The 27269-nt window shown below is 39.7% G+C and overlaps 1 protein-coding gene across 12 annotated transcripts in view; it reads left to right on the forward strand.

The window, feature by feature from the left end:
* Positions 1 to 27269, forward strand: part of ARHGAP15 (Rho GTPase activating protein 15) — a 386745-nt gene that overhangs the window by 226521 nt on the left and 132955 nt on the right. For all 12 annotated transcript variants that reach the window (XM_079994046.1, XM_079994052.1, XM_079994048.1 and 9 more), the window contains one exon: positions 6003 to 6101. In XM_079994046.1, coding sequence (XP_079850172.1) covers positions 6003 to 6101 — 99 coding nt within the window. The remainder of the gene's footprint in view (positions 1 to 6002; positions 6102 to 27269) is intronic.

Consider the following 27269-nt stretch of genomic DNA (forward strand, 5'->3'; position numbering starts at 1 on the left):
CCACATACAAAGCTGTCATGTCCACTACTACCTCAAATGGATGGTTTTTATGTGCATATATCAGCAACTCATAATGCGAACCATGCTGCCGAACACATTGTGAATATACTGCTCTTCTTAAAAATGGTTGTTGGTTTTTTCATACTATAGTATTGACTAACTGTCGGTGTTTGATGTATGAGTTACCAGCCTGATGTAGACTTATGGTTAGAGCTTAAGTTGTTAGTTCTGCTTTTGCAGCCAATTCAGAATAACTACAGATGCCTCAAGATATTAAAATTGACTGCTCAAATGGACTCAGTGTGGGAGTTTCATTGGTTTTAAATTGATAACAGCTGAAAGAGTGAATGATTAAAGCTGTATAAGGGCATAGAATGCAGCTCTCTTTTTTCTTTTTCTTTTGCCTCTTTTAACAACTTATTGTGAACAGCTCTTTATATGGGAATTTTCTTTACTATAATAAAAAAATATTTCATTAGCTGAAATTTTTAAATGATGAACAAGAACATTTCTGAAGCCTGTTGAGGGAGCAATTCCTGAGAAACTGGAATAAACTTTGAGAGGACAATGTGGGTTTCTATTCAGGAGGGAGCATTTAAAGTTAAGTAGCATTCCATAAGGTGGTAATTGTGTCTATTTCCCAGACATTTGAGCTAAATAAGCTGGATAGGAAACATAAACTGTCATAACAGGAGGTTAGGAGTGCTGTGTACATCTTTGCCTACCACCACCATCCCCCTTCCCATTACATAAAAAAGTAGAAGTCTCAAGTGCTCTTTTGCTAATAAATCAAAACCCTTTTGCTTTCTTTATTCCCTCAGGAACAGTTATTGTTTTCATTATTGGAAAAGATGTTCTGGTTGTTTTCTTATCGTAGGAAGAGCTAAAATATTTAGTCACAGAAGAGAGATGTGGAGTTTTTTTAATGTTCATCTAGATTTCCATCTCTTATATTTGATAAAGATTCCAATCATCTCCTAGTACTCTAGATCTGGGCGTACCCTGTGTGTGGTATCCAGCCCATAACATAATTTCAAAACTCTTTGTGTCCCCATCAACCAACTTTTTGAGTATGCAGAACCAAAATGTGGCTTGCTTCATCTGGCTGAAGCCTTGCCTAACTGCATCCTTTCAGACGGCTTTGGAGATCTTGGTGTCTGCTCTGACTTCATGTGGCTTGCAACATAACAGCACCTTCATAACTGAGGAGGCTCTAGCCTCTGAGTCTGCCTGAAATTCTGGTACATGCCACTCCAAACATGGGAAACCTGTCATCCTAGCTTTGGATACTGAAATCTTTCAGAAGCCAGTTTTTATAAGGCAGGGCTTGGCCAAAGATTGGATGACTTTCCACAAATATTTTCAGTGATATCAAGAGGCATGCCCTCTTTTGGCAATTCGAAGAGATTGTTGCAGAGAAGATTTAGGAAGCATTTGTCATGAATAGGCTCATTCTGCACAACTTCAGTGATAGCAGCATATAGCCAAATCTAACTGGCTTACAACACTGTTGTGATGTCATGATTTATTTTATGCTTTCCATTTGGCTGTCACCATTCTATAAGTAAAATCCTAATCAATTTTAAGGGTGGTAGTGAAGCCTTGGTACATAGGGGAAAGCACTGGCAATAAGCAGACTCAAAAAGTGAACATGCTCAATAATTAAATGGTTTTTATAAATATTGTATATATTCCTTCTCCTTACGAATCAAGTGAATATTTTGTGCAACTTTAGATTTTTATTGGCAAAAATATGTAGAAATTAGATTGTAGCAATTTGATTATCATGGGATCTTATATATCGAAGGGAGATCGCTTTTATAACAAAAATGCTATACCCTGTACATCTGTATTCATGCATTTAAAGATATTCTGAGTAACCATCACATGAATGTATCCACAAAGTAATCTGAAGACACATCCAAATGATCTCAGAATCATGGGTACGGCATTAGACAATTTTGGCACTGGAATGTCTTTGCATTATAATAGTAAAAATAATAATAAATAAAATAATTTTTTAATTATTATTTATACCCCACCGATCTGGCTGGATTTCCCCAGCCACTCTGGGTGGCTTCCAACAGAGGACTAAAAACAGGATAAAACTTCAAACATTAAAAACTTCCCTAAACAGGGCTGCCTTCAGATGTCTTCTAAAAGTTAGATAGTTGCTTATTTCCTTGACATCTGATGGGAAAGCATTCCACAGGGTGGGCGCCGCTACAAAGAAGGCCCTCTGCCTGGTTCCCTGTAACCTCACTTCTCACAGTGAGGGAACCGCCAGAAGGCCCTTGGCGCTGGACCTCAATGTCTGGGCTGAACGATGGGGGTGGAAACGCTCCTTCATGTATACTGGGCCGAGGCTGTTTAGGGCTTTAAAGGTCACCACCAACAATTTGAATTGTGCTCAGAAACATACTGGGAGCCAATGTAGGCCTTTCAGGACTGGTATAATATGGTCTCAGCAGCCACTCCTAGTCACCAGTCTGGCTGCCGCATTCTGGATTAGTTGTAGTTTCTGGGTCACCTTTCCTATGAAAAAGGGAAAACAACAAAGTGTCCTGTGGCATCTTAGATTAGTAACTTTATTATTGCATAAACTTCCACTCTGACTAGGGCTCATGGGGGTTGTAGGTCAAAACAGCTGGAGGGCACCAAGCTGAAGAATGCTGTGTTATAGAATGAAATATATTGTCTTTAAAATAGCACAAAATCCAGGTTCACTCTCAAAAGACCTGTTTGGGGAAGGAGTGAATATAATATTTAATGTCGTGCAGGTTACTGTATGGTTAGTTATACATGGCCCTCCTAGGATTCCTGCAGGCTTTGCCAAGAAACATTGATGACAGAAGTACTGTCAAAGGCCTCTACACCAATTTTCAAAGTGTCATGCTCTGCTGGAAAGGTATGCGGAGACTATCTCTTGGTTTAAATGATGATCTTATAGCCACATTGTTTAAACATTTTAAACTGCTTCTATTGAATGGTTTCCCTCACAGGTTTGATTCATTTGGATTCTGCTGACAAAGTTCCCATTACGGAGCACTCTTTTCATAATTTGTCAAAAATATATAGCAGAGATGAAGGAGGATGGAGCTAATTTGTAATCTGAGAGCACTAACCTGGTTATGCTGACATGCTCCATGATGAACGCCCTCAGCCAGCCAGAGGTTTACAGTCATGAAGCGCAAAAAAGCTGCATTAAATACAATTTCGTTCTGTAAAACCGTGCCATTTACATGTGTTGTCAAGGGCCGGGGACAACTTATTCTTATAAAAAAAACATGATTTTCCCTTAAAATCAGAATTAAGCACTTTCCAATTTGTGGGAGGTCTGCTTTGTAAACCTTGGAGGAAATACAAGGAGGTGGGGGAGGTTTTCCAGAGGCAGGCTAACTGTAAATGATGTAAAACCGACTCCTAACATGATAAATTGCAGTGGTTAAATTATTTCCCTGAATACTTTGATACCATTAAGAAGATTGTAGCAGTAGATCTGTGCGCTCTGGAATCTTGTGGAGCCTTTCTCTCTGTGATAAGGTGGTCTTACTACCCATCCCCACCTTCTGTCTGCTTCCTCACTGCTGCTGTGTAGAACACTGCAGTATGTACTTGCACAACATGAAGTTGTACTGATGTTAACAGCTGTTCGACAGTGGAACAGACTCCCTCAGAAGATGGTGGATTCTCTTTCATTGGAGATTTTAAAGCAAAGATTGCCATGGAAGCTTTAGTTGAGATTTGCATTGCAGGGGTTGGAGAACGATGACCCTCCAACTCTACAGTTCTATGATTTTAAGTGCTGACCATGAAACTTATGCTAGATGTGATCAACTCATTCCCATGGTTCCCAAGAAAGTCATAACTTTGGCATCAGTCTTATGTCGACTTTGCTTGGAGTAAGCCCCACAGAACACAGTGGGAGCTACTTCTGAGTAAACGTGTACAATAGCACCTCTGTTTACGAACACTTCTGGTTACAAATGCTTCAGGTTACAAGCTCTGCTAACCCGGAAGTAGCTGCTCCTGGTTGTGAACTTTGCTCCAGGATGCAAATGGAAATCATGTGCCTCTGGTGCACGCACAGTGGGAGGCTCCATTAGCGAAAGTGCGCCTCAGGATAAGAACGGTTTCAGCTTAAGAACGGACCTCTGGAACGAATTAAGTTCGTAGCCAGAGGTACCACTGTATAAGGTTGGCTCTAGGTTGGCTCCCCTGTGTTTTTGCATTCTGTATATTATTTTTGGACATACTGGATATTCACACAGAAATAACGAGCAGCAATGTGAACACATTCACACCAAAGTCAACTTTTTTGTTCATTGGTCAAAATGGGAATTGGTTGAAATTTCATACTGACACTGATGACCTTTCATACTTCTGGTCTTTAGAACTGCGCATGCACAGACACTCTTGCACAAAGACGACATATTCATCACCAGACCACACTTAAAGCACACAAACGCTCCACACATGCAGCCTACATACACACATGCCGCTCATAAGCAGTCTCTGTACATAATGGCACAAACACCCCTACTGCCACCTCTCAGTCATAGCCTGCAGTGATGCTGGGTAATTGCAGCAGTTTCCACAGCACTTTTGTGGTGACAAGTAGAAAGCCGCCACCATTGCAACTGTGGTGATGTAGCGCAGAGTAAGGGAACCATTGTGAGCTGGTTAGAGAGTTCTGGATGCAGGAAGGGTTGCTTCTATCTGTTCCAGTGTTTTACGAGAAATTGCGAAACATGGAACACTTTGGTGCGCTCCTTCTTGTTTCTGCAGTACTCAGAAGCGGCTGAAGCCACCACTGAAACAATAAAATGGGCAACACTTGTCAGGGAACTGGCAAGTAGTCAGATATAGGTTAGCAGGCCAGATTGGGGCTGCAAGCTCACCATGCCTGCTTTAGAGTATTATTTTAACACACATCTATGTAAGCTATGTAACAATGTGATATGCTGACCAAAAGACTGCACAAAACTTCACATATGCTCTTCCATAAGTCAGTACACAATGCTTAGGGGATTTTACAGTACCTGGTTTATTGATTTGCTTATTTGTCATTTTTCTACTCATCCTGCCCTGCAATAACATAAAGACAAATACTCCCCCATCATACTAAAAGAGGATAACCAATACTGGTTTGGAATACTCAATTCCATGATGGAATTGAGACACTTACAAAAATGCTGTGAAAATGTTTTTTAAAAAAACGTTTTGAAAAATATATTGAATTTGCCATAAGCTCACCATCGCCATCTAAGGGTCACATTTGTATAATGCAAATATAACGTTTTAAGTGTGTTTTAAATGCACCTGTATAGCTGAGTCCCATAACTGACAATGAGCCAAATGCTTTGGTGAACAGGGACATCTTTGCCTGGGGAGAACATTCCACAGGCAGTCATCACTGAAAATGCTGGTATCTAGAGGCATTCTATCTCTCATCCTAGAGGTAATATATAACATTCCGTAGTGGCTGGTCTAGTGGGACAAAACCCACCAACGGTTTCGAGAGTTTCCTGGGTGGTGCTGGGGCATTGGTGACATTGGGGCCGCAATCACAACCTGGCACTTCCACCCTAGCATCCATGCAGCCCTGGCCATGCCAGTGCCAGCAACAAAAGCTACAGTGAGGGTACCATCAGGAGGGCGGCGGCTCTATGGCTCTGCTACAGTACACCAACCTAATGGGGTGTGCCATTGATTTCAGTGTTATTTTCATACAACTAAGATGCATTGGATTAGGTCCTTATGCATTCCCTATATTGAGCAAAAACAAAGATGCCATGATCCAGGACAAGTAAAATGATGGAAATGATAGTATGCTGTTCCCTTGTCTGATTTCTGTTGAGCTAAATTTTCATAAAGACTACTTAAATGGCAAAATAAACTTTACCACTTTTCCGCTAACAACCTCTTTACTTACATCAGGAGAGCTTATTTTGTGTTACGGCCTATGCTACTATTTTAATCTTTGTCTTTGTCTTTACTAGATCAAGTTTTTGGTTCCCCTTTGCACAAAGTGTGTGAACTTGATGGCGCAACAGTCCCTAAGTTTGTAAAGACATGCATCAAAGCTGTTGAAGATCGAGGTGGGTAGTTTGACAATCAACCTTCTTTCCCCCATTCCATAAGCTGTATTTACAACTTAGACTCTAATTTAATATCTCCAGCTTGCTCATTGGGGATGCACAAGAGTTAAAAATTATGCTTTGGTACAACTGTAGCTGCATAACATTCCATCTTTCTTTCTATCATTTAGTTTCCATGTCTTTCTCACAGCGGAGATGCAATGGCATCTTTTTTTCCCTGAGGGGTCCCCAGCATTGCTCCAGTCCTACAAAATATATGCTACTAGTAATAATTTCCACAGAAGTAGCCATGTTAGTCCACTGTTGCTATAAAAACAGAACTGTGGTACCTTAAAAACTTTTTAACTTTCTGATGAAGTGAACTGCAATCCACAAAATCTTATGCCGTAATTAATTTGCTAGTTTTCAAGGTGCCACAAAACTATCTGTTGCTGTAAGTCACTATAGTAGGCCTATTGTAATTTGGGTATATTTGTTCTTGATTACTGGCACAGCTCAAACCCATATTATTTACCTGCTACAATGAAACTTTCGTTCCTTTCTTTCCTCCTTCTTTCTGCAACCATATATTCTTCAGCCTTTCCTTTCCAAGTGATTTTCAACAGCAGATGGGGTTTTTCCCCCCTTAAAAAAATTAAATTGTAGAGAACTGCAAGGATTTGTTTGCATCATCTGTAAATGTTTAACATTTTCAGGATAATCACATGTACCCGTGTGTTTTTGAAATAAGGACATACAGTCTGTACTGAGACTCTGAAATCAATAGAATCACACCAACAAAGCATCCATAAGCTTAATCTCAAAGTAAAATACTCCTTAAATCTAATAAGTATCTGGCATGTTTATGACAGATGCAGTAATTGGTGTACCATTTAACCTGGAAATCCATCTTTTACATGTACGAAAGAAAAGTATTAGAGGCTGTATCAGTGAAGCTTAAGACTTCCACTTGTGCAGTGGAACTTCTTGCCCTATTCTCCTCCCATGCCTTCTATTCTGGGGGCTCCCTCAACCCTCCAGAGCAGATTGGAAGGGGTATATGGTGGGCCTGTTGTACAAGTGGAAGTCCTTGCATGAATAGGATAATTTTGTTGGATACAACTCTAGGGAAATTAACATTACCAGGATATCAAAAGAATTATCAGTAGTGTAGCTTTTGGAGGCTATGTATTTGAAGAAAGATTTCTTTAAGATTTGATGTTTATGAACTGGCTGCTGGAGTTGTCCTTTTATGAGCATTTTGATCCATGGCAATTAGCAAGTGATTGTTTAACCTCATGCCATTAACAGCTTCACCTATTGATTTCTGCATATCTAACCACTGAAAAAAGAGGCTTTGGTAGTAGTTGGTTGGAATGCTTAAACTAGGGATGAGGACACTATGGTCATCCACAGGTTGTTGGACTTGAGTTCCTATTGACCTCAGCCAGCATGATCAGAGATGATGAAAGATGTAGTTTAGGAACATTTGAAGGACTACAGGCCCCCCATCTTTGTCCTAGTGTCCCTTGTAGGTGTGAATAGCTAAAGAGAAGCAGAATATGGAAAGAAAATGTGGCTGCCAATTATTTAAATGTAGGAAATCACATGCGATTTCACAATTTTCAGAATAGGCTTATGTCTTTGTTTCATACTGTGCCAAATATTAAAAAATACTGTCACCTATTTTGGAGTTCTTAAGATACTAGTGCCCCACTTCCACGTCACTTTCACGTCACTCATTAATGACTTGTTGCTTATACTCATAAAGAATTAGCTGCTGGAATACTGCCTTAGGTTTGGAGGGCATGTGATGTCATGTTAGGCAAATTAAATTCCACATATTTCAGAATAACTGCTTTGTGGATTAAACTATTAAAACAATCTATTTAGAGGTGCTTGCAGTTCTGTGTGAGAAAAGTGGTTGGATGGGAACAAAGTTATTTGTCAATAGTATTTTATTTAAGGACATGTAATTACCTTTGTCCTTCATGCATATGGAGACCTTACAATGAGCTATTTGTCCATCTTGCCCAGAATTGTCTACAATGACTGGCAGTAGTTTTATGTAACCCTGCTAACTGAGATATTCCGAGATGCTGGTAATGGAACCTGGAAGCTTTTTATGCAAAGTATATACATTACCATTGAGCTATGGCTTCATCTCTAATCTTTACATTGTACAAAGAAAACATGGAGAAAATGGTAGGCTGCCTTTCAAGGTTATTGCAAGCTTTCTCAACCTTAAGTTCAGTTCCCCCAAATCTTACATGATTTTCTTTAAAAAGTGCACACAGCATTTCATTATACATTTTCATTTGCCTTTCTCGCAATATGTGCATTTTTTGCAATTTACCCTAATGTACACTTTTTAAAAGTAATTTTAGAAATGACATTTTCGTTGGAGCCAGTGTGGTGTAGTGGTTATGAGCGGTAGTCTTGTAATCTGGGGAACCGGGTTCGCGTCTCCGCTCCTCCACATACAGCTGCTGGGTGACCTTGGGCCAGTCACACTTCTTTGAAGTCCCTCAGTCCCACTCACCTCACAGAGTGTTTGTTGTGGGGGAGGAAGGGAAAGGAGAATGTTAGCCGCTTTGAAACTCCTTAAAAGGAGTGAAAGGCGGGATATCAAATCCAAACTCTTCTTCTTCTTCAACGTGTAATGCCATTTTTGTATGTTACTTTCACTAATACATGCCCTTTTGTGTGCACTTTTTAGTTGGAGAAATGCATCACAAAATCCAGAAAAGTGTGAAATTCAAAGGATAACTGTGCTTTGGTTTGCTTATTGGCTCAGGAAGTATGAATTAAGAAAGTTCATGTTAAAATGCAAAGTGATCAGATTCCCACCCAACCTCCCATCCTTGGTATGATTATAATTCTGGTGGTATAAGAAGGCATAGGAAAGCATATTTTTGCTAAACCTGCCCAGCAGAGGTTCTGCAGAAGTGCATGATCATGCTTTGATTTCTGTGCTTCCTTGCGTTTACTAACTGTAACCTGTAAACAACATATGGCTTAAGCTAGTAGAGGTGTAAATATTAACCAATCTCAGTGGCATGTGATTTAGAAAACAACCACCACATTTTATCACTGTATTTATGACTTTGGAGTTCATATACAATTTTCTATCAGCATGGACTTGGATTATGATTCCTTTGCATTCATTTCCATTCTGTTGACTCAGTGCGTTGTTTTCCCTAAATTCTGGCATAAACTAGCACAGGACGGCAGTAATTTATGTGAAGCTAAATCCAATGTTTATGAAAGCTTCTGATGACATTTTAGACTCGGGTTGGTATTAGGAAGCAGCATGTGGAGGTGCCAAGTCTCCCTGCATGGCTGGGACTCAACAGATTTGAAGCCCTCCTCCTAATGGCCAGATCTGCCTTCAGCCAAGTTATTCAACTGCAGAGTCATGGGAAATACTTATGTACCAATTATGGAAAAGGCACATTTAATGAAAACTGTATGTTTACTTCCATAGTCTTAGTGAGAAGGCCTAAATGCTCCACGCAGAATCTGTACACATCTCTGCCACATCTACAAACCCTAACTATACTCAGAAACTTCAACACATTTAATTTAAGCTGAAGCATTATTTTTATGAAGAGCCTCCCTTAGAAATCTAACCTTAGAATGAGGAGGGCCAAATAATTTAAACGTATTTCAAGGCAGTCATGCCAGTTTTTGTTTGTGCATTTGTTTCCATTTAACAGTTGAATGGGGTAATTCGGCTATCGCTTTGTGGAGGTTCTTGTAACACTCAGTGATCGGGGGGGGGGCATTGTTTATATATCAAATGCTATCATGTGAGCAAGCAACAGAATGCCTCAGGCATAACATTCAATGGCATTGAATCAGTTTAAATTCCAATAATTTGGCTCAACGTGTTTGTGGGTCTGGCTTTTGCAAGTTTATTCGGCTAAACCAGTGTCCAATCTAGCATGACATGCTCTGTGTTCCGGATGCAGCTATAACTTATACAGGGAAAGTGTTACGTCAAGAGCTAAGGATGATAATGAATTGTCTGTCCGCTGTGGCCGCATACTATTGAGATGACAACATATTTCTATTTGTGTAATATAAGCCAAATGTCATATGGGGCATAATAAAACAAAATTAGGTAAAGGACTTAAAATTTATTAGTCAGTAATTTCAAACCAGTCTGGTCAATAAACATATCTGCATTCTCACGGTTTCATTTCAGTAATCTGCTGTAATGGTCTTCCAGTTATCCCTCACGACCTGGATTACTTGTACTTTTAAGTATTTAGGCCCCTCTATGAATTCATCACAGGGACGCAGGTGGCGCTGTGGGTTAAAGCCTCAGCGCCTAGGGCTTGCCGATCGAAAGGTTGGCGGTTCGAATCCCTGCGGCGGGGTGCGCTCCCGCTGCTCGGTCCCAGCGCCTGCCAACCTAGCAGTTCGAAAGCACCTCCGGGTGCAAGTAGATAAATAGGGACCGCTTACCAGCGGGAAGGTAAACGGCGTTTCTGTGTGCGGCTCTGGCTCTGGCTCTGGCCAGAGCAGCGATGTCACGCTGGCCACGTGACCCGGAAGTGTCTCCGGACAGCGCTGGCCCCTGGCCTCTTAAGTGAGATGGGCGCACAACCCCAGAGTCTGTCAAGACTGGCCCGTACGGGCAGGGGTACCTTTACCTTTACCTTTTTATGAATTCATCACACAAAAGGGGTGTCATGAGCACAAGAGGGCATGAGTACCTGATGGCTTTCCCAGCAACATCACATGGTTTCCCTGGCACCACCTTACATGTCCATACATAGAGCACAGACATCTGCAAATGGGAAGTCTATGCACATAGATTGTGATGTATGTAGACTTCCAAGGGATCAGGAATGCTGTATTTGTTAGGGTGTGAAACCTAAGACGCTGGCAAGTTAGCAATGTCATGTGACTTTAAGTAGTCAAGCTCGTTAAGTTGTTAAGTTGCTCAGTATATAAAGAGTGTTTGTTTTCTCTGCCTGTGGGGGCGTGAAGCAAAATGTCTGAAAGCTCCGGAGGTGTTTCTGTTATCTTTCTGCAATAAACCTGTCTTTGGAAAGACAGGCTTCCCTGTGTCGTTATTTCTTTGCTGCTGAGACTCTGAAGCTTGTACTGCAACAAGAATCTCTGCACTGGACTTAATTAATGCTCTGCAAAGAGAACTGTTGCTGGTTGCGCAGCGGAAGCGTTTACTGGACCAGTACACAGACTCTCTTAGTATTGGCATGGTTTATGATCCCATGGAAGTCAAATATTCATGGGCTACTAAAAAGAGTGCAGAAAAGTAATTCTGCACATGCTTCATAGTATTGCAATGCAGCCTTGTCGCTATAGGTCAATAAAGTTGGTGTAGTGTAGTGGCTCAGAGTGTGAACTGGTAAATTCAAATATTTATATTTATATTTTTTCCATGTTAATTCACTGTTAATTGAATTCAGCTGTGAGCCATGTAGGGGCCATATAATTATGCAGTGACCAATCAGGTGCCTTTGCAGTCCCACAAGCAGGGCTGAAAGGCAGTAACTCTCTCTTGGTGTTGATTTCCAATGACTGGTATCCATTGCCTCTGAACATGGAGATTTCCATGTAGACTTTGCTTATGCGGATGCTTGCCTCCAGACATGTCATATTTTGGAAATAAAGTGCTGCCTAATGTGGCAGATTATCACACTGAATGCTTTAGTAGCAGAAGGCTACAATTCTATAATTTCAACTCAGTAGGACTTTCTTCTAAATAAACATACTTATTGCTCTGCACAGTCTTTGTGGTCCCATACAAATTATTTTTGTTGATCTGGTTTAGACTGGTGCAAAGGAATGATACCATTTCATTTAACTTGGGATCCCTCTAATGAAAGCTAATGACACTCCATGTTGTCTTCTATTCCCAAATCTTTGCTGTCTATGTTTGCAGGCATGAAAGATTTATTAATCATTGGACATTGCTACACTGCTGATTTCCTTTCTCAAGCACAAGATGCTATGGCAGGAATTATATACAAAATTGCATATTTGACTCCGTGCCAGAAAGTCACCCTGAGATCTGTAATGCTGTATAAAGATTTAAGAAAGACCTTTAGTCCACTTCAGAGAAGGTCCCTAGCTTTAAAAACTTTTATCTCTCAACTTTCCTTCTTAGCAGCTGTTCTATTTTTTTGCTGTCATTTGTTTGACAGCATCCAGTTATAGGTTCCGATGTCTGTTTAAAGAAACAAGGAGGCTGTTGGCTTTAAAATCCCCTTACTGCTTGTGTGTTCAACATTTTCCCAGGCTTTTCTGCATAGTTTGCCAAGCAGAGGGACTGACCTTTTGTAGCAAACCCTTTTTCATTTCAAAATGCTCACTTTGATTTTTGTCCCATTTTATGCTCATTCCAAACTGTTTACAGCCCACTAAAAATGACTGTGAATTATATGTTTGTGTAATGGGTTCCTTTTGTGGTTGGAGAGGAATGTTTACTTTGTGCAATTAGTTATCTTTGGGTAGATTACAGTGACCTGGAAAAAAGGGGGCTAAGATTATTATGGTACCTTAAGTATTTCCTTTTGTTATCTCCTGTGGCGGTAGTCTAATATGTTATCTACTGTGCTCTGAACTAATCACGTCATACAGAGCAGAAGATGGGAGCTTATATAAGTATTCTTTTGTATCACCTTTAAACATGAGAAAAATTAAATCTCAGTTTCTTCTTCCATCTCACCCCCCACCCCACCCAAAAAAAATGTTATAGGCGATTTGGAGTGCTTAACTTTTGTGTCTTTTAGGCTGGGAACAGACGATAGTGTATAAGAGAATTGAAGGCGGTTTGAAAAAGGTGTTGCTGCTTGTGATATGTACAGTCACTCCTGGTAAATAGGTTTTGCAGTATTGTTTCATAAACTTGCAGAATCTGTCTGACCAGCTGTGACAATTGTACAAAGAAATATGTGTATGCAGCAGGGAAAGTGAAGCCACTTGCAAACCACTTTCACCTCTTTCAAAAGTCAGTGTCTGTCTTCATCCTGAGTCTCAGTCTCAGAACGTCTAGCATAACATCACCACAATTCTGAAAGCCTGATGCTAAAAGACTTGTATTATATTCTCAAATGCTGCACTTCCATCGTATGAAGCAGTGGTGTCAAAAGATCTGTCTCATGGGCAGCGATGCTGTCAATAGTGTGTGTCAACAGGAAGACCTGCTAATGGTGAGACTCACCATTTCCAAGAAACCCTCATCACTATTCTTTGGCATGACAAATTTTAATTAGCAGTTATTTAATCATTTTCAACATTCTCTTTTTACTTTTAACACAAACTGTCTCTGAAAGTACAAGGTACAAACATTTATCTGATTATAAAATGCATCGTAAATAAATAAATTGACATGGATCCAAACTTGGCATTCTGCAACCAGAAGGTCGTCTTACGTCCATGGAAAGTTTTTGTTTGAGCAGAGGACCCTGTTGATATAAAGGGAGAGATTACTTTTGCCAACTATCACTTCATCCTGCACTCTTCCCCCAATCCCAGAGGCCCTGTCGGCTCTCCAGAGCAGATTTTCCAAGGGCACTGGGGAAAGTGGGTATCTGATGGTGGAAGTGGGAGAAATTGCTTTTGCAGAAGCAAACGTCGGAGGCCCAAGCCATCAGGTTTTTAAAATGCAGCATACCTCCACTATAAATATCCAAAGGAAAAGATACGGCCCTTTCCCCCAGCAGATTATAGATAATTCTTAAACAAAGTGGTCATATGAGAAGATGAAAAAGAACATATTAATGAAGTTTCAACATGACTGGATTAACAGTTGAACTGTCCAATCCTAAGAATGTCTACTCGAGTCAGTACTTCTGAATACAGTGGGGCTTACTCCAAGGTAAATTGAGTTATGTATGATTGGAGCCTTAATCTGATTATGCTGTAGAGGACTCCAGACAAATTATGCTGTCCATCCATATTATGTTATATTGTTGTGATTTGAAACCTTTCCACCAAAGAACTCTGTCCCTGATTTGTACCTAGGGATCTTTTTGAAATTCCCCAGTGAATTCTGTAACATATCACTTGATCTAGGAGAGAAATGGCTTTATGGAGAAATGTCAGAAATAGTATGAGGAACAAAATGACCATGCAGTACTGTGATAGATTTCAGGTGTAAGGTTGGTGGAGGTGAGGCTGCATTTTTCTATATAGACTAGGAGTCTTACATCAGCAGGATAAATTATGTCACAGTCCTTTAATATGTCCCTGAGAGGACTAGGTGTCTAATTTACAAAAGTGTCCTTTCCATAAACTGGAAACTAAAGCTAGTGTAGTAATGTCACCTTTAAATCATGAAAGAGTGGAAGAAAGGAAGATATTGCCAAAATATATATATATAAAAATGACAAATTTTCTAGCTGTCTGAAGATTTTTCAGTAAATCATATTTTACACTGCTTTCCACATAATTCAATGCCTCTTATAAATTTAGTGCTGCCCTAAGGCAAGTATTTTTTTTTTTTTTTTTTTGCTCTGATCCTATAAAAGACTCCTCAGACTTCCTGTCTTCCAGGTACTTTAACCTATAAGTTCTCTGTCTCCTTCACAGTGGCTTGACACGCTATCTTGTGATGACTGTAGATATCATTTGATTACACTAATGTGTGGAACTGCTGTCACTGGCTAGCTTTTCATACTTTTTTTTACGATATCAGTTACTAGACAACAGAAACTGTTAATGTCACTTAAAATGGTAGCCGCTACTTGCTTTCCAAGCGTCAGTAGTGTTAGGCATCCATATTACAACAGGTGTCACGATGTCTCAATTTTTGTTCGTTTTATTGCACTATTTCCAGAGCCTGTTTGTGGCAGTGTGGTGCCACAGCCCAAAAAGCAATTCAACTGTAAAGTGAAATATTTTACATTAAAGTAATATTGTTTACAGAATGGTAGGCACCTATGTTTTCAATTAATTTAAATATATGGGCTAGAAGACAAATACGAGAGTCCATGTTCAGGATTGCTCACCTAGAAAAAATAATAATCTAGCAACCACGTGTTATTTGAGGGGAATAAAATAATGACCGAAAGGCTGAAATCTTCAGCTTAGAATCCCAGTGCTAGTGGTGCCATCCCCATCACTTCTGTTCCAGCAGTACCATCCCTGATTGCACTCCTTTATTTCCAGTGTCTGAATAGTTTACTGTGTCTCTAAGAGATTGTTCTCAAGAAGGGCATGGTGCATTGTGTGAGCTACCACTCTCTGCTTATTTTTGGAACATTTTCTCCTCCACACCCCCCTTTTCATTCTAAACACATGACTTTATCCATAAATTTGAAATATATACAGATATGGGGCTTTTTACAAGTTAATTTGCTAACTTCTTATCTTTTACTATTGCTTTTTAGCAACACTTTCACTAACATTTGTTTCTTTTCCCATGCCTTCAACTTTATATAGTGTTTCCAGTTACCTTCTAGAACAGTGCCCTGAAAGTCTAGAGATCATGTTGCTTTGTGAGATGATCTGAGCTCTTAGTTCTGCTAATTTTGTAGCATACATTCTTTCCCACTTTGGGATAATCTATTATACTTGGATCCAGGCATGCACTAAAAGCTAATACTTCATGAAAAATGTGCATTTTGTACTGTTTAGCTTTTGATGAGATCCTTGAAGTCTTTTATGATTCTGTCTTGTTCCAAGAAGATTTCTGCTCCTTGTTTTTATATGTGTGTAAAAGAAAGAGGAGCAAAACAAAAATGATAGAAAATGCATGCTATTTTAGAAAGACCTTCAGCTATTCAGTAGATAGCTCACTTTTTCAAGGAACATGGGGGGGGGGAGAGAGAAATATATTTCTTATCAGCCATTGACTTTATTGCTCTGATGAATACAAACGAGAATTGGCTAAGCACATTCCAAGCAATTTTGACTTGGAAGTTTGTGATATAAAAAGATCTTTGCAACTTCTGAGTAGAAATTAGGAGCAAATGAATGCAGTGCAAATGTCTTGGCAGTGATTTCTCTAGGAGTTATGTCTTCTGACTCATTTAATCCCGCTATAGCCACCTTTCTCAGAGCAAACGCCAGCTAATAGTTTTGTGCAAGGTCCAAGTTACAATTGGCTCAGAGGGATATTTTCTCTGGGGCCTCTGTGTCTGTGAAAAAGCCACACTCTGCATCAGTTTTTTTAAAAAAATCAAGAAGCATCAGGAGGAAACGTCAAGAAGGGCGTAATGTACAAATTAGAGGGGAAACAGAAAAGGAAAGAGGAAAACAACATATTATGGAGGTATAATTTGAAATTTATGAAGAGTAGAATGTAAGCTATGTTAAGAAAATAATAATAAGAGGACTACAGGAAAAGCCGTTGAGGCAGTTGCCATCTTTGTCATAGTTACCTGATACCTGCCTCATTGACTAATTCGTTCCAGAGAAATGTATCCCATGCTAGTAAAAGAAAGCATTAATATGCTAAGCCTTGCCAGTAAAAACAAGTGGTTACTGCCTGTTCAGCACAGTAACATTTGCTGTGACAGGACTAAGTTCATTACCTGGGAACACTCCAGTGCTTTGCTGGCATTGCAGAAGGGAGGCGTTTAACTCCACTGGTCTTTCTTTCTTTCACATTTAAAATAAGCCTGTTGGTAACCATTTAGATTAAATACGCAATATTCAAAAAGAGACAAATATTGTTTGCAATACCAGTTACAAACAGCCACAATGTGTGCCCCCTTCTGTTCTTACAGTACATTGTGAATCTCACAGCATACATCTACTTATGTATAAATGTTTCCTTGAAAAACTAAGGCTAAAACCATTTACTGGTTAATACTCTGAAGTTACTAGCTTATGGTTCATGAGCAGAATCTAACCCAACTCTGGGAGTATCTGAAGTGTGCATGCACACGAAAGCTCATACCAAGAACTAACTTAGTTGGTCTTTAAGGTGCTACTGGAAGGAATTTTTTTATTTTGTTTTGACTATGGCAGACCAACACGGCTACCTATCTGTAACTGCAACTCTGGGAGTGGAAAATAGAACTGATCCATGTGTAGGTAATTAACAAAAGAATCGGCTGGGCATCTAGATTAAAAACGCTGGGCTTTGCACACCGTCCAGTGAGAGAGAGCCAACAGCAGAGTTAAAAAAATACTTTGTGTTAACCAGCAGCATAACATGGAACCTAAGTTGTTACAGGTAAAAATGATATAGGCCTTGTGCCATGTTGTGATAATTGTTCAAGATTGCTCACAAAATTCATTTAATTCTGCCTCAAACAGATGTGACATTAAAGATGAGATTCAATTTAACACATCTATTGTTTTTTTTCTTTTAGCAATAATAGCAGCAGGGAGCCCTGAACAAGATGGGGGCCATGATCTGTGGGTTAACCCCTCCCCCTGAGCACCAGTCCCTCCCAAAATTGCTCCCCACAAGCTGTTGTTTATCTCAGCAGGGAATCTTCCATTGGCACCAATAAAATCCTTTCTCCCAGGATTAACAGTAGCGCTGTGGTCCCATGGCCTTTTCAGTGGTTGTTTCCCGTTTGCGGAATGCCCTCCCTAGTGGGGTGTGTCAGCTTCCTTCATTATTAACTTTCAATGCAAATTGCAAAACATTCCTGTTTCTCCAGGCATTGGGTGGCTGGCAGCCATGAGAGTACTGGATGAAATAATGGTTTAAGTTGAAATTGCTTTTAATTGTGATTTTTTTATAGAATATTTTAACTGCTTTAGTTGTTTTGTGTTTTAATTATGGATGTGTTTGCCACCCTGGGCTCCTTTGGAAGGAAGGTTGGGATATAAATTCAATAAGTACACACAGGTCCCACTGTCCAAACATTTGTTATACAAAAAAAAAGTCTGTGTGTGGTATTGTAAACAAACAGCCTTAAACAAGCCTTACTTTTTGGGTTTTGCTGGTCCATGACAGCTGTTTCACCAGGAGGCATGGTGAGGGGGAGAGATCAGACAAATAAGAGCATTTTTTTTTTGCCTGTTGCCTTTTGCAAGGTTTCAGAAGGTTCTCTCCCCGCCCCCATCATTTTGGGCCCAAATACCATGGTCAGGAATGCATTAGAAATTATCCCATAGGAATCAGTGGAAATTGTCGACCTGTTGTGCATCTTCCAAACAGTTTACTGAGTATGCATTGTGTTTGGTTAGTGGGATCTGTGCGTAATAATATTGCTGTTGTGTAATTTTGACATCTGGACTTGATGCTCTTGTGGCAAGCCCGTTAATTAAGGAGAGCAGCTATAAAGGAAGACAGTGTAGCAGGTTCTCCACCTACCAAAATCTGTCTTCCATGGACGGGTTTCATTTGTTCGTTTTAACTTTATCCCTGTAGCAGCAAAGTGCTGGGTCTCACAGGTAGGGATGGGCAAGAAATTCATTTTGATGATAAACGGCCTAATCCACATTCATTGAACCAATATGCAAAGTGAACTGAACTTGCCCTGCAAATTTGTACTGAATTTTGTGGTGCAGTTCTCCAACGAGTACAAAAATGCAGGTGTGTGTCGGGGGGGGGGGAATGTGTATTAAAATGCATATAAATGCAGTGAATATAACACCAATAAATGCATTTTGTATGGAGAACTTTCTTGCAAAATCATGTATATTAGTCAAAACTGCATACAGAGATGACTATAATTTAATGAGGAAAATTGCAAGTATCTAATGTGGGGAACTGAATTTAAAAATGGAAAAATGTGAAACGAAAATTGATAGATTGGTCTACCCCTACTCATGAGTTAAGTTTCAAGGCAATTTCTGGAGTATACAATAAATATTTCTAGGGTTGTGTACTCTATGGATGGCAAGAACAGAGGTCCATGGTATCATCCACATCTACCTACCCATTATAAATCCCCACCAGACTCATTCACCCACTTCCATGTGCATATAACCTTTAGTGGCAACCACATGTGCAGTCTAGAAATAGTCTGATGAAATATGTATGACCACAGCCACATCATTGGGTCACATATAACCAAGCACTCCAGGATTCATCCACAAGCCTCATTTGATGCTGGAATGAGAAATCTGTATGTAGCTTTGCCTACTCTTTGTTATACAGATATTCTGTTTCTTTCACTGGTGAAATAAAATCACACCAAAATGACACAGAAGAGAAAGATACAATTTGTGTCTCTTATTACTTCTGTTGATGTTGTTTGAAGGGGGTTTCTTTAAACTGATAAGATGTTCTATAACATAATAGACCTTCATTATACATTCTACTAGCATTGGGGCTGCAGTGGCGCCTCTGAGGAGACTTGCATGGTATAGTAAGAGGAAGCTTATGTGTCATTTTTGCACTGCAGAAGCCTTTACATTAACTTGGATAATTGTCAACGCAATTGAGAAAAGAGTAGCAAATCGGAATCTAAGACTTCTATATACTTAAGATGCAAAAACTTTGAAACTGAACAGTATGTGTTTGTGAATGTTGGCTTGTACATAGACATCTTAGTCCCATTGACCTCAGTGGAAAATAAGCTTGCTCTGAAATGACTCAAAGTTGAAAGAAACGTGTTTCCTAAAGAGCTGCCCAGAGAAGCCACTAGAACAAAAATTCTCCCAGCACAAATTATTTCAGGGTTCTCTAACTTTTGTTATTGCTTCGAGCTATGCTTTGGCACATAATTTGGCAGCTGAAATGTTCTTTCAAAACCTTACACGTATGTCTATATATTTCTCAATTGGTATGTGATCCATTTTTTTGCTTTAACACTGGATTATCAAGTGTGTTTCAGATACAGAAGTGGATACCCACAAATATTCATCAACAGCTACTTTTTTTTGTCTGTACTCCTTACTGTTCACAACGTAGTCACACGAACTATTCACATAACCTCATTAACAAAGGCAAAGCACTCATCCCCTGCCATTCATATAACATGTTCATTTAAACCATTTATACCTCAGCAAGCCAAAGGCAGATAACAACACATGTTTAGACAGTATCTTAACAATTTCTAAAAGTCTGACAACAATAAATATATCAAAGCAGCCATAAAATTTCAAAACAGCAGGGAAAGTAGATTTTTTAAATACTAACACAATAAAACAATCATTTAGTCATAGCAATTAATACCACCTAAAAAGCCGGTCATTCATGACCTAAAATCTCCAAAATAAGTTTGACCCTCCTACAGAGATGGTGAGGTGGGTCTCCCACATCAAGGAGTTCCAGCATTTGGGTGTAGCCACTAACAATCTTTTTCCTTGGTGCCAACTAAGTGTATTTCTGTGGATGTTGAGACATGGTGGATGAAACATTTATCTCAGAATCACTGCCTCAAAAGTCCTCCCTCTTCACATCCAGTCATTCCTAATAGCAGATCACATCATCTTTTATTAGGTCCTTTGCATTAGCAGTGTAACTATTGCACATTATCACATCATGATACCAAGCAGCCAATGTTTTCAGGAAGCTCATTGCAATAGGAACAAAAACCTACAACTCCTTCATCCAATAGCTAGAGCAGTTTCAAAGACTGTGCCCTGTTCTATTTAACTCACAGGGTTTTCAAATTAGTTTTGGGAAGCAGGGGCTTATGTGCAAAATCACTGCTGATTTACATGTATTGTACTTTAATCACCTCTTTCAAATTTCCATTTATATGAAAATTATCCTAAAACACCAATAGACTGGCTTCAGCTTCCTATTTGAGTATCCTTTTGTATGTATGCATTTGAATACACACATTAACCTTAAAGGTATGCTATCTGAAGTTCCACTAAGCTATAGCCTGGCTTAGCATGATGTGCAAACCACGTTATTGGGACTCCATAAAACTGTCCCTTCACTTCTTCCAGGGCTTTTTTTCAGGGGGGACTCACAGGAACTCAGTTCTGGCACCTCTCAGGTGGGCATCATTGCCATTCTAAGAGAACTAGGGAGGTTCTCATGGAGAATTCTGGCGTTCATTGAAAATGCCCTCTTTGTGTACTACTGTCTGGAAGATGCAGCTCTTAAGCCATACAAATGAGAATATGTTACAGCTGGCTTTTACTAGAATGGTTTGCACTCTCCTTCAATTGTGTAGCCAGCAGGGAGTTGTCAAGCTACATGTGTTTTCAAACTTCTTCCAGTTAAATCAGAGATCCAAGTACAAAACGCAGCACTCAGGGGTATCATGTGGACCTCGGCAACACTCTGGTGGGCTTGAGGATCTGTAAAGAGGTAAATGGATTACAGAGACACATACATGGAAAATATTCCTCCATGAGAGATATAATCTGGCATTTTTAAATGTTGCTTAACTCTTTCAGGGCATTAATCTGTGACAGAAGAAGTAAGAGGAGAGATTTATTCTCCTGCTTTTTGCAATAAATATCAGTCAGCTGTGCTTTACTGCTGAGCTGTGTGATTTTCATAGGGAAACAGGCACAACTGGAACTGAAGGAACCTTAACATGTCCTTTTCACTGTCAAAGGTATTTAGCTCCTCTCAGCTGGCACACAACAAATCCCCAGCTAGTGGTTATATCTCACTCCTGTCTGAGGTATGCCTGGTTTCAATCTGTGTGTGGTCAGAAATTTAGATTTTTTTTAAAAACCCTCAATGATTTAACTATTTTTACCCATGCTGTTTGTAACTTCAGCAATGGATTATTATAATACACTCTAGAGACTCTTGAGTATCATTCAGAAAGGCCTCTGTAGAGGTTAATCATTTCCCCCCTCCTAGGATCTACAATGGCTAACAGTTAGTTTTTCAGTGGAAGGCCAGATGTTACTACAACACACTCAGTGACCTCACTGTAGACCTGTCAACATTACCTCTTTGGAAATTAGATTGCCACTGTTAAAATTGATTGGTATCCCAGTCGCTCTGAATCTTGCCCACTGCTTCAGTTTGTTGCTATCTTTTGGCTTAGCAACTGAGCAGTATTACTTTCTTCACTGAGGATTTCTAAATAATCATATTGTCAACGAAGAGGAAAACTTTCTGCAAGAACTAAGATATGAGATTAAAGCCACACTTCTTGCTAGAGCTGAGTCCAAGCTAAGCTTTGCAAGAGTACAATTAGACATTGTGTGGCAGAAAACAGCAAAGAGTTCATTGCACTGGTTTTTACAAAACTGTATTGTTTGTTGCAAGATTTGCTGAAAGCCAAAACTAAAAGTAAAAAAAAACCCCCACATGCACCCACTCACAGTGACTCCTCCCCGGGGAGCAAGGCCTGAGATATGAAGATAAACAAACTGGACAGGGCAACATTCTGAGATTTAAAAAAATGGTCACAGCTTTGATTCCAGATGTAGGTTTGATTTGGCTTAGACATTGGGTGTATATCATCCCTCTCAGCCCCCTAGTGGAGGGCTGACACATGACAGGGTCAAGCCTAGGATTAATAGGTCCTCCATGAGACACAGGTCTACATGGATGGCCTTCCCAAGCTACTATGGCCCCCCTGCCACATGCCTTGGCTTTTGGACAGACTTCTGACTAGACTCCTCTAATGGGGTCCAGTTACTGCACTGTTCAAAGATGTGGGTGGTGCACCACTTTACCCCCCACATAATGTTAGACTAAAAGGGTTCCACCCATTGCCTTGACTGCCAAAGCTGTGACTATTGCCATGGGGAAGGCAAAACCTGCAAGCGGGGCCAATCTGTTTGCAGGCAAATTCCTTCCAAGCTTCGAAAACAGCAACCATTATAGAACCACAGCAAAGCCAATAAATGCAGTGCCCTAGGAAGGAAAAGGTTAACATACAAAACCCATAGCATTACTGAATCAGGTGGGAAGAGAGGGATGTTATTTGGCCAACTACAGCCCCTAGGGTTGGGTGCAGCTAGCCTTTATAGGCTGGGGGCGGACTGGAGTGAAGCCTGCTCCTCTCTGGTCTGCTCACCAGCCCCACCTACTCAGCCCAGCCAGAATTCAAATGGACGGGTGGCTTGAAAGCCTGCCAACCCAAGCAGGCAGCCCAGGAAATCTGCAACTGCTGGCTTTGTGCATGTGAAGACTGGCTGCATGCACTGTCTTGCCCCAAAGCTATGGGCTTGTACCTCCTTAGCTGTGCTTCTAAGAGCAGTTTGGTGGTTGAAAAGCTCTCCATTCCATTGGTAATAACGGAAGCGGGCTGCAGGTCCTTGGTGTGTTACAAATAAGCAAGGGTGTTCCTATTTTCATGGGCATGGTTGGTATTGTCGACTAGTTGTGTTCGTAGGCATCACAGTGGTTGTGTTTCTCATGTCTTTTTGACTGTTTGCAAAATAGCTCAGTGGGCTGATGTACATGGAGCACATTGACCAATTCTATAATGTTGAAGAATCTGCACTTCTGTCTTTATACATCCTAAAGTGGAACCATAGACGCATACTTGTTTTTTGTTAGATTACGGTGGACTTGGCCATGCAAGGACATACTAGCTTCGTACCAAAGTGTTCAATGATTTGTTAGTGTCTTGAGGACATAATTTTGCCATTAAAGCATTATCTCAAAAGGGATTAAGCCTGGATCCTTGTTATGTTAATATACACTATAAAGTAAAAGAAAAACAAAAAATTGTCTTAAATTCAAATTGCCATTCCTGCTCTATCAAATTGCTATCATTTATACTTTTTGTTTAGGCTCAGTAGAATGTTATGTCCTTCCTTCGTCATAACACTTGGTAATTTAAAAAGAAAATGGAAATAAATTAGGTGATAAATATTTTTCATTAATAACAGTACATTTTTTTTAAAAGAATCTTGTCTTTTTTGTAACACCATAGAACTTGTCTTCAGCAGTGTGTTCATTTGAATCATCCAATTTTTCTGCTGTGTGGACCTCAGACAAAGCAGATAAATTCGCTATAACATCTGACATACAGATGACAAGATTTGTAATCAAACTGTGGATGTTTCCTTTTTAAAAACATGCACACACCTCTACATATCCTAAAGGAAATTCGGGTTGCTTTTTTGTCTCCTTTTGCTAAAAAAGAAAGAAAGAAAATTTTAAAGGTTTTGTTGAAAGAGTAGGATTGCTTTGTTTCTGATCCCAAGATGAGTGAAAGAAATGTTTGAGAAAGATCACTTTACAGTGAGATTCATACTGAAATGTGATGACTGTGATTCAAGCCAAGCCAAAAATTACAGCTCAGAATTAGAAGGGATAGACATGGCTTGGGAATCCATTTTCCCACATTCCTGAATCTCAATCATCCCAGCTAATGTTTAAAAGAAAATAGAGTGGGAAACAATGAGGTCATTTTGTTTGGCTACAAAAATTGGGGAGCGGGGGTAGAGAAGAGAAATAAAAACCCAAGAAACAAACTCCCCTAACTATAAAACATAGCACATATATTTATCAGGGGCAACTGCTCATTTATAGTGAAAACGCCTCAAGAATGATGGCACTTTCATGGAACAATCTAACATTTTTTAAAAAGCTTCAAAGTGTATGTTTTGTAGTTTGTCACAATAAACCTTCAATAGAAGTCTTGCTGACACCACTATTGCTAATGTTCTTTTTGATTCAACTGAAAACTCGCTTTGCGGAAACAGTGGTACATAGCAGAAGTTAAATTAAGACCTAGGCAAAGTTGATTTGTATATTTTAAGTGTAAGTCTGCATGCTGATGAGCAGTGTACTGTTTAAATTCTACTTTCTGGATGGTCGTCCTTATTCCTTGTTCACTGATAGCTAAGCAAACATTCAGACATCAAGCAGTGTGAAGAGGATCAAAGAGAATTATGTGACTTATCTGTACACTGAGGATCAAAATATAGCTATTCAAGCTACAAGATTAGGGACAGCCTTATTTAAAAGGAATAGGGTCTGTAACAACTCTATATTCTTACTAGCTGAAAGTACACGGCAACGCTCAGGAATTTTCAGAAAGTAAAAACTGCTGAGTCCTCCCACTTGATCCAGGGCCCTGACCAGACCTGGGGAACACCTGACCCAGATCCAGTCCTGAATCAATCATGGGGTGACACTGCTGTTTAATTAGAGCTTCTAAAACCCTATGTGGTCAGGAGGAGGTATGGGAAGGAGGTGCTTCATCTGCTCCCCCCCCCCCAACTGCACTGCAGAGAGCAGGAAGGTTGAATCCTATGGGACGTTGCTTCACCAATGTGTTCCCTGCTGGCACACACAGTGGGTTCTGCCCAACGGGGAGTGTGCGCGCGTCATCGTACACATGTGATGTCATGTGCACAGCGGGAGGAGGCCCAATGGGCTTAGTAGAATGTTATGTTCTTCCTTCATCATAACACTTGTTAATTTATATTACACTTCCTGCAATATAACCCATAATCTACTGCAGCAGGCATGGGTTCCACATGAGGCATGTAGAAGTGTTTCAGCAGAAGTGTCTCGATTAAAGTGGAAATGTTTAAATCTATAAGGTGTGAAAACTGTGACCCAAACCCAACAACATTTTTAAAAGAAATTGTTTTACACACACACATTCTGAAAAGAAAAGAAAATTAATTCCTATCCTTGATATAAGCCGGAAAGCTTATAAGATTTATGGTGGGAATGAGCTACAACAGCTGCATTTTCCTTCACTGAGTTTCTGAACACCGTTTGTATTACGATTCCTGGTTTTGTGTCCATCCTATTCTAAGCTCCTTAAAACAGAACAGGGAGGGAGAAATATTGATATTCTCTTGGGGGAAGCCAATGATCTGTCTCAATGATAAACACCATTTTGAAACATAAGACGGTCAGCATATACTAAAGTAGGAGTCAGATTTTATTGCAGTGAATATGCGTTATTCCAGAATGTTCTTTGCCACTAAAAGTTAATGCTATCCCCAAATAAAATGTTAAAAACCTTTGAAAATACATTTGTTTTATCTCTCTCTCCTGCTCTCTCCACTACCCCGACAAGCATTTGAAACCTACCATGAAGAAATACTGACAGTAGAATGAGGATGTTTTTGTTCTTGATAAAGGTGCTCTTAGAAGTTGAAGTTGTTTTCTTTGAAAACTGTTCAGAAGCTCAGAACAGAATAGTGTTAAAGGCAGAACATCTTTTTTTTTTAATGCACACACACATACACACACGCACTTGGCCTAAATGTATTTCCAAAATAAGTAGTTTCTAATCCAGCTGGGATAATGTGGTCATAAAAAGGATGTCCAAATCCACCAATTTATATTGGTTTGGTTTGGCTTGACTTTCAAAGTATTTAAAGAAGAAAGTCTATGGCATGTGTGCACTGTAATTGGTGTATAGTACTCTCAACATTTTCCTCAGTCTGCCATATTGTGGAGTGTCCAAATAAAATGCTAATTGGCTGGACTTTCACTCATGTCTTCAAGATTGCTCTTCAAGATACACTATCCTTCAGATTAGTATAGTTTCTCATATTCAATTTATTAACAGTACCAAAGGTTTATGGAGAGCTGCTAATTTTAGACTTCCATTAACCCTTAGCAATACTGAATGTATCCAGATGCATTCATTTAACCACATTGTCTAGAATAGATCCAGTCAAATTAGTTAGACCACTCTGCAGTCAATAATCTGAGGAGTTTAGTTTTGGGCCATGTATGTACTGTAAATGAAATCTCTTCCCTCCCCAAAGCAAATTGCCACTTTATAATTTGAGTGAAATTAAAGAATGCATTGGCACAGCGTTGAGCTTTACCGAGGTTAAAGTTAAAGAAGTTCCCTGTTTAACTAGGATTGGAACCAAGTAAAAAGCTGGCTGATGAGTTTTGATTTAGAACCTGGTTAGCATTCAACATAGTTAAAGTCAGTGCTTACTGGTGTATCCCCTGACTGATCATAGTTCAACTGAGGAAGTTTCCTCTGGGAAGAGATTGTAGGGAAGGATCACATGATCATTTGCCTGCTCCTGATTTCTTAATGTACCTAAGAGATACAGGAGTATTGTTTCTGTATAGCCCTTAAAGTTTGCCATAAATTGCACAGCAAAATCCCAGCGCAGAGCTGCAGCTGTGGTGGAATCTGTACAAAGAGCTTCTCTAACTCCATCATTCAGTGGAGATGAAATTCCACACATGATTGGGGGGTTTACTCATTTTGCCAAAAATTGTTGAGCGCATTTTTTGCAAAAGAAAAACCAAAACAAAACATTTTTGAGCTATTTTTATGGAAATCTGCCAAAAGCTAGACTTCCAACATGGGATTATGGGATTTTCCTGGACATTTCAGTGATTCCTGCCTGGACACTGTTTCCAAGTGCTGTATTCCGGATGTATGGCAACCGTTTTTACATGAAAATAACTCCAAAACGGCT

This window comes from Podarcis cretensis, assembly GCF_951804945.1.
Source record: "Podarcis cretensis genome assembly, chromosome: 1".
Taxonomy (NCBI): domain Eukaryota; kingdom Metazoa; phylum Chordata; class Lepidosauria; order Squamata; family Lacertidae; genus Podarcis; species Podarcis cretensis.